This window comes from Homarus americanus, unplaced genomic scaffold (assembly GCF_018991925.1).
Source record: "Homarus americanus isolate GMGI-L3 unplaced genomic scaffold, GMGI_Hamer_2.0 scaffold9847, whole genome shotgun sequence".
NCBI classification, from domain to species: domain Eukaryota; kingdom Metazoa; phylum Arthropoda; class Malacostraca; order Decapoda; family Nephropidae; genus Homarus; species Homarus americanus.
In genome coordinates, this window is record NW_024721178.1 from 1,372,501 (window position 1) to 1,383,729 (window position 11,229).

The 11,229-nt window shown below is 38.2% G+C and overlaps 1 protein-coding gene across 1 annotated transcript in view; it reads left to right on the forward strand.

Moving 5' to 3' along the window:
- The window catches only part of LOC121861640 (SET domain-containing protein SmydA-8-like), a 21,447-nt gene extending 14,023 nt beyond the window's left edge, over positions 1–7,424 (forward strand). Inside the window, exons 5-13 of the mRNA XM_042359535.1 lie at positions 228–374; positions 692–797; positions 1,207–1,324; positions 2,209–2,361; positions 3,122–3,348; positions 3,887–4,051; positions 5,325–5,454; positions 5,808–5,989; positions 6,412–7,424. Of these exons, the coding sequence (XP_042215469.1) occupies positions 228–374; positions 692–797; positions 1,207–1,324; positions 2,209–2,361; positions 3,122–3,348; positions 3,887–4,051; positions 5,325–5,454; positions 5,808–5,989; positions 6,412–6,573 (1,390 nt within the window). The 3' untranslated portion in view covers positions 6,574–7,424. The remainder of the gene's footprint in view (positions 1–227; positions 375–691; positions 798–1,206; positions 1,325–2,208; positions 2,362–3,121; positions 3,349–3,886; positions 4,052–5,324; positions 5,455–5,807; positions 5,990–6,411) is intronic.
- Positions 7,425–11,229: the final 3,805 nt, after the last annotated feature.

Genomic DNA, 11,229 nt, shown 5'->3' on the forward strand with positions numbered 1-11,229 from the left:
GTATTTTGAACCTCTTGCGATATCTACTCAAACTATCGTCATCTGTACTGACCACCTGCATGCACTGTCTATTCACACCTCCATCACACACTACTTCTACTGTCATTCACACCACCACCACTACGTACTACGCTCATCACCTGCAGCCATTACTACTCATATTCATCACCTGCCATCAACATCTCCAACTACCTTTACCACTACCCTAATCACGATCCCTATTGCAGGTGCAGGTGGCCGTTGTGTGGGCCAGAGTGCGAGGGTCGTGGCTATCACCCGCTCGAGTGCAACGCCTTCGCCGCCTCCGGGTATAAACCTAACCAGAAGGACTTCTCTGAGGCTCAGTACATGTACGAAGCCATGCTGCCTCTCAGGTGGGTGCTGGGTTATCAGAATTATTATCTTCCCTCAATTGTACACTCAAATAAAACAACTGCTGGTGTGGGTGAGATTATAGCTTATTTGCCAACAATCTTGAAGTATCGATTATTTGCCAACAGTCTCGCAGTGTCAATTATTTGCCAACAATCTTGAAGTATCGATTATTTGCCAACAGTCTCGCAGTGTCAATTATTTGCCAACAATCTGGAACATTGTTTATTTGGCGTATTACACAAATACATCTGACAACTTCCAACAGGTAAACACAGCTACTTCCTCCAGGTAGATATAACGAGGTGTTGTGTTACAGGTGTTACTGCTTAACTAAGATGGAACCGGATAAGTGGAAGACGTTGATCGCCATGGAGAGCCACAATGACCTGAGGCGTGGCACTGAACTGTGGGAGAGAGAGCAGGTGAGAGGATAAGAAGAGGGTATGTGAGAGGGGGAACGAGAGTAAAGGAAGAAGGAAGATTAAGAGTAAGGGAACACACACACACACACACACACACACACACACACACACACACACACACACACACACACACACACACTGAAAACAAAGAGAGAGATATATATAGTAATGTAAGGCTGAGAGGGGAATAAGCTGGATGGAAAGGAACAGTCAAATAGGAGAATGAAAACTCGGAGAGAATGAGTGAGAAAGAGAGAAAGAATGGGAGAGAGTGAGAGAGATAACAAAATGCCACCAATGTACAGTATAGGGTAAAATCAAAATCAATTAACATGTAATGTGAGTCAGATGTAACATAACAATAATTTAAGATAGATGTATCCATCCCCACACTGTCCTCCTCCCTCAGACCAACGTGGTGGACTACCTCCTGAAGAAGGTGAAACTCGGTGTCGACGAAGAACTCCTCCACACTATCACTGGCATCCTCGATGTCAACTGCCACGAGGTTCGCAGCAATTTACCAGGTGGGTCAACCTCAGGTCATAGGCCATCTGCAGGTCAAAGGTTACAGCAGGCAGGTTGATGAAATCCAAAGAGCGAATGTCATGTGTACTATAGGTCAAGATCATGCTGTGGTTAGAGGTCAAACTTGGATGATGTCTTGTCAAAAATGCTTGAAAGGGTGACTAAATTCAAAGGTTTCCTTATGATGTTATATGTTAAAAAATTCTTTGATGATACAGATTTACTGATTATCAGTGATATCTCCGTTAGCCGGAAAAATTGATGCAATGAGAGATTTCCGGGTAACGAGACGACTCTCTCAAAGCTGGAAAAAATCCCCCACCTCTGGAATTTTCTGGGTGGCGGGAAAATTTCCTCGGAATTTCCAGAAATTGCGCATTACATCATCTCTCAAACCTGGAAAAAATGACAGCCCAGTTCATGAACTGTACAGTCCATAGCTAAAGGTTTTATATTACGTTGTTGGGTGTAGCATTTTAGTGACTCATTTTGCAGACTTTTTTTTAACCTTGTCAAAACTTATATATATTTTTTGGGGGGTAGGTGTAGAGAAGAATTACTCTATATAATTTTCATATCTGTTGAGACTAGTTTCAGGAATGTACCAAACGATGTTATACCATTGTAGAAGATGAAACCAGAATTATGTATTTCTTGATAGGTTCTACTTTTGAGAGCTTTGATAAAGTTCTATTGAATGATTACTGTTGCCATTCTTCTCTGACCATCTGTGTACCTGTTAATATCCTCAAATTTTGTTTCCTCTCTCTCTCTCTCTCTCTCTCTCTCTCTCTCTCTCTCTCTCTCTCTCTCTCTGTCATCAATTAAGTAACATTTGCCTGATTCACATTTGACACTTCCACTTGACACCCCTCTCCTCCAGGTACCCAAGACCAGTACCTAGTGAGGGGGATCTACCCGCTGTGTGCCATGATGTCTCACTTCTGCGTTAACAACACCCACCACACCCTCATGGACGACATGACTATGGTGGTTATAGCCTCTACACCTATCAAGAAGGGCGAGCAGCTGACAGGTGAGAGAGAGAGAGAGAGAGAGAGAGATGATTAGAGTGGTAGATAGGTGGATGGCTGGATGGATAGATAGATAGATAGATAGACAGATAGACAGATAGATAGATAGATAGATAGATAGATAGAGAGATTGGTAATATATTGGCGAAAGATAATATAAATTGGCAGATATAAATTGATGCATTTATCCAAGGAGTATTTTGGTGTACTCAACAGACTCATTCCCCTGTGACACTTAAATACTGTACTATTCTTAATGCCTATTGCTTTATATGGGGAATATATATATATATACATATGCTCTCTGACTTTTTTTTGGTACTCTTCATCATTTTTATCATCATCACCATCATCATCATCATCATATTCATCATCATCATCACCACCATCATTATCCATTCTGTCACTTTTCAGCCTCCCATCCTTATCATTTCACAGTGATTCCATCCACTCAACTCTTCACTTAATATTTGTCTATTCTTCGATAATGATGCTTTTGATTCTCCTTCGCCCCAGAGAAGACAGTTTACCCTGTCTCTCTTATATTATATTTAGCAGTTGGTTATATTATTCTCCCAATCTTCTGTTTACTTTCTCTGTTATCTGTAGCATCTCTTTCATTCCCTATGGCCATTTCATTTATTCTATAGACATTCTGACACTATTTTTTCCCGTACAGAACAACTTCTTATTCAGCTTATCACCTTGTAACAACCTTCCTCTCCATCCTCTTGTAATTATTATCCATATATTCCCTCACAGCGACGTACACACACGTGCTCTCGGCCACCACGGAGCGTCGGAAACATCTCAAGTACGGCAAGTTCTTCGACTGCGCTTGTGACCGTTGCAAGGATCCGACGGAGCTCAACATGTACTTCGGGGCTCTTCGGTGTTCTCAGCCTGGCTGTGGTGGCAACATTCTCTGTACCGACCCCCTCGCACCTGCCAACGATGGCATCTGGGAGTGTGACAAATGCCGCTACAAGGTCAGTCATGCTATCAGCTTAGTCGTGTTGTCAGATTCAGGGGCTGATCCAGGGTGGTCCTGGGGGTCCGGACCCTCCTTTTTCATCAGAAAAGTACAATACTTTTTCTTTAATGCAGTATTGTACTCAGGTGTTTTTGTATAGTAAAAAGTGATTACTATTGACCTCAGAATATCTCTTAATATCAAGTGCACATGTCTTCAAAATGGCCTCAAAATGCCCATGGTATTGGTCAGAGTTAAAAAAAAATATCTTGATGGGACGGGGACTTATATCTCCCAGCTGGGTGGGTTCGCTGTGCTCACCATGTTCCTCCACCCACAACTTCTTGGACCCCTCCCTTTTGATATTCCTGGATCTGCCCCTGAGATTATTCATAGTATCAGATCAGTTATGCTGTTTGATCAGACCAGTGTATCTACCCATCCTTCACCCATTAACAACGTCCAGTACACACGCGCCTCTCACTCCCCAGTACAGAGCATCCAGTGCTTCCCCAGTATAGTATCTCGACCATGACACCCCAGTACTGTTGCAGGTTTCGGCAGCGACGGTGGAGCGGCTTAACAAGCTGGTTTACATGGAACTGCGTCAGGCGGGGGAGGATGACCCGGTGAAGCTGGAGACAATCTTCAAGAAGTACCAATACGTCTTTCACCCACAACACTTCCACCTGGTGGGCATTAAGCACTCCCTCTCTCAGGTGAGTGTGGGAGGGAGGGAGGGAACAGGTGTTGCTCTCTCTATGTCAGTTCTGTGTAATAAATGTCGGTTAGCATTAAATTGTTATAAGGTTCAACATATTAAAAGTTGGTTATATTTTGGGAGAGAGTTATCTTAGGTAAATGTTGTGTGCTGCTTATATAATGTCCAGGGCCGGATTCAGGAGTGGGCAAAATGGGCAGCTGCCCAGGGGCCTCCACAATTTGGGGGCCTCCACATATTACAATATTTTATTTATTTGTTTATTCATTTAGATTATTGTTATTTTCATTCTTTAAAATTCATGTTTATCTATTCCATCACGTAAAACTATGTTCAGCAAGAAGCGTGATAGAAATTAGGCTAGCTACTCCTTGAAATTCATGAATACCTGGTTTTCCTATGAACCGTATATTTTTAATGAATGCTATTGTTTGTGTTGCTAATAATATATTTAGAATTCCACAAACATATATTGATTAAAAATGAACTACATGGAATAACGAAAATGAGATTAAAAAAAACAAATAAAATAATTTTTTCATTATCACTTCCATTACGAATGCCATCAGGGCGCTGTGTTCTAATTTCCTCAATATAACTGCATATGGCTTCAAAATTCTCCAAAGAAGTGTTCAAATTTCAAAATTTTCCCGGGGGCTTACAGCGTCCCCCGGAACTCCCAGATGTTTAGGCTCGCTTCACTCGCCACCCCACCCTCTTGGGTAGTTATAATGAGGGGGGCCTCCACAAAGAGGCTGCCCATGGGCCTCCACAGGTCTAAATCCGGCTCTGATTATGTCTCTCCGTTATGGGGGACAGCTTTAGGTGTTTTCCTGCTTACTTGATATTTGAGGATAGAAAAAAAATTTAAACAAGGAAAATTTTGTATTTTCTAACAAATTTCAACGTTCCCTGTGTGTTTTTTTTTTTTTATTGCTTTGCCTATTTCGTACTTTAGTAGTGCTTTATTTCAGTGTTGACTTTTCGTTACATTTTTTGACGTTTTTTTGTTTTGAGCTCGTAGTTTATTCATATAATTAAGGGTATCAACTCAGACCCTCTCAGTGTTTACGTTGTATATCACTTGACTTTGCCTCATCTCGTGTGGTTGTTACAGGTGTGTGCGTCATATACTACCTGACTCCCTCCTTTCTTGTGATTGGTGCAGATGTTTACGTCATACATCAAGTGACTTGCCTCCTACATTGTCATTGGCATAGATTTTCATGTAACATCACCTGGCACTACCTCCTCTTTTCTGATTGGTGCAGATGTACGGGCGCCTGCCAGGTTACATCCTGACAGACCTGAGTGACGCTCAACTCCTGAGGAAGGTGACGTGCTGCAAAGACCTTCTCCAGGTGCTGGACGTACTTGATCCAGGCATCACCAGGCTCAGAGGTACGTCCTTACTGATATCCTAGACAGTGGGATAAAGGAAGGTAAATAAGTACTAGAGAAAGAGAGGCACGTTGGCCCTGTTGACGGTGACACTGAAGAATGGCAAGACAAGAGATGTTATGGTTTATGATTTTATTACATACTTTAGTCTTTGACAATTGAGTAACTCTAGATAATAACCGTCTATGTATTACACTTTCACAACATCCATTACACCCTTCCATCCCTCACAGACTTAAACGCTATACGAGCTCCTTTCCCCATAAACTAACAGGACTCTCCAGAACACACCCTTCATCCTCGTACACTCCTAAAACACTTACTCTCATAAATCCAATCTCCATCTCCTGCAGGGTTAACGGTTTATGAACTTCACGCCCCGATTCTACTTCAAGCCAACAGGGCCTTCCAGAACACAGCAATCACGAAGAGAGAGTTCCTGGAGCAACTACACGAGGCGGAGGGTTACCTACTCAAAACCGTCTACTGCCTTAAACACGAGCCTCTCTCATCCTTCGAGGGCGAGATATGTAAGGTAAGGTAAAGGACGAGGGTAGGGGCGGTGGAGTAAGGAGTTGGAATGATAAGAGGGAAGAAAAGAGAGAGAGAGGAAGGTGGAAGATAGGTAAAGGTGAGCAGGAAGGAGGAAGAAAGAGGGTGGATAGGAGCGAGGAAGGAAGTACAAGGGGTAAGGAAGAGATGGGTAGGAGGAACAGTTGTAAGATGAAGGGAAAGAGATGAGGGTGTCCCAGAAAGATGTCCCTCCCTCCCTCCCGCTCACAGTGTCTCAGGGCGGGAGGGAGGCAGGGACATTTTTCTGCGACACCCTATATACTGAAGTGTTTGCTTGCTTCTGCAGTGTATAAAGTCATATGCTGGTATATTATTGCATATCTAATTCTAAGTATATATATAGTACATGTTAAAGCCACATGAGCCTCAACATCCCCCTCACAGATCGCCAGGAACTCACTACAGGAACTACAGAAGTGGATTCAGAAGGTAGAGACGTTACCTGACTCTCACTTCATCCCGGAGAAACAAGAAGCGTTGCCCTCCCAGCTCAGCGAGGAGGACCTTACTCTCGAGACGCTCCTTAAGAAGCTCGAGGAACAGTAAATGATTTGCTTGAAACACACACACCACCTCAGCTGCTTATTCCCCAGTGACACTCTCCATATCTGCTTGTTCAGTCCTCGTCTGTGTCTCTCTCAGTGTGATCGAGCTGAACATAAACTGCATATAAATAAACCGAAATGTGTGCTTACATCTCGGGACCGTTATATATGTGTATGTCCTCAGCCAGACTAACAACGTAAAGGCTCCTCCGTGATCTCGCTAAGTGTCTATAATTTCCTCTGGTTGGTAATTTCTATTTATGTTTAGTATTTGTGTATAGTATTGTACGTGGTGTTACATCCTGCATAAATACACACAGAGCAATATGCAATGTTATATAGAATTTGTATGTAATTTAATTCGGGTCTGAATGGGCAGTTAGTATTTCTTCTAGAGCTACAAATTATCTGTAATTTTTTCACTAACTCTTGCTCAGTTCACGTTTTTCCAAACTTCAATAACAAATGTGTTTTTTCTTTAACTTGTGGGTTGTTTCAAGTGCAGCTTTATGCGAACAGTGGCCCATTCTTGGTCACCCATTCTTTTTATTTGCAGATTTAAGTCTTGTTTGCCAACTGTGGTGGCTCCGGTTCAAACCCGGCACCCAGAGGTATAATTTTTTGTTTATTGTAAAAGGTAATTGAAATTTCATTTGGAAAAATGAAGTGCCTTACGTGACGTGTCTTACTCTAAGTCATATGTAAGTTATCTAATTGTAAGCATCATTGTTATTGTCAGGTATTTTCACCTGATAAATTAATTATGTGTTTGGTTGTTGACAGCTTCTGAGGTTTCCATTTTCAATATTCCTGATGTCTGTATCTTATGAAATACAAAGCACAGATATGCAATATACTCTGTATTTATTGCTCGAATTTGAGACCATGCTGCCGTTAATCACATGTAAGGCAATTGTTGCCATTTTTCGTTTCCCCCCCACTGCTGCCATTTTTGGTTCCCTCCCCCCCACTGCTGCCGTTAATCACATGTAAGGCAATTGTTGCCATTTTTCGTTTTCGCCCCTCTGTTGTCATTAATCACATGTAAGGCAATTGTTGCCATTTTTCGTTTTTGCCACGCTGCTGCCATTAATCACATGTAAGGCAATTTTTGTGAGAGACTCATTTTACACCTGGCTTTGTGAGAGAGAGATAGAGATTCTACACCTGGTGTGTGTGTGTGTGTGTGTGTGTGTGTTTAAAAACTTCATCTGTACTTAAATAGTTAGGCACATTAAATTTTAGTTCAGAGAGAAAAACGTTTTAGTTCAGAGAAAATGTTATTTTTGGCCACAAAATCCTTTAAGGTATAATAGATTACAATTTTTTATTATTTACGTGGATTTGTTCAAAATTTCAGTATAGCAACCTGAAGTGTTACGATCTATAAATCAAAATTTGATATCTTGATTATAACCTGTTCAAATGGCTTTTGAACGTTCAAATGATTTTAAAATTTTAAAAAATCCTTACACATAGATCACAATTTTGCCATTTTCACAAAAATGATTTTGTTCAAAATTTCAGTATAGGTACTCCTGAATGTGCTGCGTATGATCTGTTAACCAAAATTTGATATTCTTGATTATAACTTGTTCAAATGGCTTTTTAGAAAAAATGTTCAAATGATTTTAGAATATTTTTAATTACTTTTGCAATGCTAATTACTCGCCACTTATGGGTTTTGAGGTCATTTCTTGGTGTTTGTGTATTATTCTGATGTACTTAAATAGTTAGCACATTAAATTTAAGTTCAGAGAGAAAACGTATTTTGGCCAAAAATCCTTAAGGTTATAGACTTCATAATTTTTGTCATTTTCGCCAAATGGATTTTGTTCAAAATTTCAGTATAGGCAATTCTGAATGTGCTGCTTTTTATGATCTGTTACCAAAATTTGATATCTTGATTATAACTTGTTCAAATGGCTTTTAGAAAATGTCTCAAATGATTTTTAGAATATTTAAATTACTTTTGAAATGCTATTACTCGCCACTTATGGGTTTCGAGGTCATTTCTTGGTGCTTGTGTATTATCTCTGATGTACTTAAATAGTTAGGCACATTAAATTTTAGTTCAGAGGAAAACGTATTTTTAGCCAAAAACTTTAATATTATAGATTACAATTTTGTCATTTTCGCCAAAAATGGATTTTGTTCAAAATTTCAGTATAGGTACTTGAATGTGCTGCTTAAGGATCTGTTAACCAAAAAATTTGATATCTTGATTATAACTTGTTCAAATGGCTTTAGAAAAATGTTCAAATGATTTTTAGAATATTTTAATTACTTTTGCAATGCTTACTACTCGCCACTTATGGGTTTTCGATAACATTTTGGTGCTTGTGTATTATTCTGGATGTACTTAAATAGTTAGGCACATTAAAATTTTAGTTCAGAGAGAAAACGTTATTTTTGGCCAAAATCCTTTGGCCATAGACTTCACAATTTTTCATTTTATACAAAAATGGATTTTGTTCAAATTTATATAGGTACTCCCTGAATGTGTTGCTTATGATCTGTTAACCAAATTTGATATCTTGATTATAACTTGTTCAAATGGCTTTTAGAAAAATGTTCAGATTTTAATATTTCAATTACTTTTGTAATGCTAATTACACTCGCCACTATTGGTTTTCGAGGTCACTTTGTGCTTGTGTATTATTCTGATGTACTTAAATGTTAGGGCACATTAAATTTAGTTCGAGAGAAAATGTATTTTTGGCCAAAAAATCCTTTTAAGGCTATAGACTCTATAATTTTACTATTTTCTGCCAAAAAATGGATTTTATTCAAAAATTTCAGTATAGAATTCTGAATGCTGTTAAAGATCTGTTACCAACCAAAATTCTGATATCTTGATTATAACTTGTTCAAATGGCTTTTTAGAAAATGTTCAAATGATTTTTAGAATATTTTAATTACTTTGGAAATGCTAATTACTCGCCACTATATGGGTTTCGAGGTCATTTCTGAGTCTGTGTATTATTCTGATGTACTTAAATAGTTAGGCACATTAAATTTTAGTTCAGAGAGAAAATGTATTTTGCAAAAATCCTTTAATTATAGACTTACAATTTCTCTCATTCCCAAAAATGATTTTTAATCAAAATTTCAGTATATACTCCTGAATGTGCTGCTTAAGGATCTGTTAACCAAAATTTTATATCTTGATTATAACCCTGTTCAAATGGCTTTTTATAAAATGTTCAAATGATTTTTAGAATATTAACTACTTTAGCAATGCAATTACCTGCCACTTATTACTCGAGTCATCTTGTGTAATATTCCTGACATGTACTTAACAGTTAGCACATTAAATTTTAGTTCAGAGAGAAACGCATGGCCAAACTCATATATTAAGATCTCTACAATTTTTAAATTTCTCAAAATGATTTGTTCAAACCTCAGCAAGAAAATTCTGAACAAAGCTTACGATCAGTTAACCAACTTGATATCTTATTATAAACTGTTCAAATGAGCTTTTAGAAAATGCTCAAATGATTTTTAGAACATTTTAATTACATTTTTAAAATGCTAATTACCAAACAATTTATGGGTTTCGAGGTCATCTTCGGTGCTTGTAATATTCTGACACTAAATAGTTAGCACATTAAATTTTAATTCAGAGAGAAATTTATTTTTCCAAAAACAATCCTTTAAGACTCACAATTTCGTCATTTCCACCAAAAAAATGACTAAGTTCCAAATTCAGATAGGCACTTGAATGTCCTTACGATCTGTTAACCAAAATTCTGATACCTGATTATAACTTGTTCAAATGCTTTGAAAATGTTCAAAATGATTTAAAAATATTTTAATACTTTTTGCAACGCCAATTACTCGCCAATCTATGGTTTTCGAGGTCATTTCTGGTGCTTGTGTATTATTCTGATGTACTTAAATAGTTAGGGCACATTAAATTTAGTCAGAGAGAAAACGTATTTTTTGGCCAAAAATCCTTAAGGCTTTAGACTTTACACTTGTCATTTTCTGCCAAAAATGCAGGATTTGTTCAAAATTTCAGTATAGGTACTCCTGAATGTGCTGCTTAAGGATCTGTTAACCAAAATGATACCTTGATTATAACTCCAGTTCAAATGGTTTTTATGAAAAATGTTCAAAGGATTTTAGAATATTCTTAATTACTTTTGCAGCCACTTACCGCCACTTATTGGTTTTTGAGGTCATTTCTGGTGCTTGTGTGTATTATCTCTGGATGTAATTAAATATTAGCACATTAAATTTGAAGTTCTAGAGAGAAAACGTATTTTGGCCAAAACTTTTAAGGTTGATGACTTCATAATTTTTGTCATTTTCGTCAAAAATGGATTTTGTTCAAAATTTCCAGCATAGGTAGTCCTGAATGTCTCTGCTTTAAGGATCTACAACCAAAATTTGATATCTTGATTATAACTTGTTCAAATGGCTTTTAGAAAATGTTCAAATTTATTTCTGAGAATATTTTGGCTACTTTTGCAATGCTAATTACTCGCCACTTGGCTGGGTTTCTTTGAGTAGTTATTTCAGTGCTTGGTATTATTCTGATAAAATTTAAATAGTTAGGCATTATTAATTTAAGTTCAGAGAGAAAAAACGTATTTTTGGCCAAAAATCCGCTTTTAGACCTTGCCACGTAACTGAAACGTGCTAATAACAT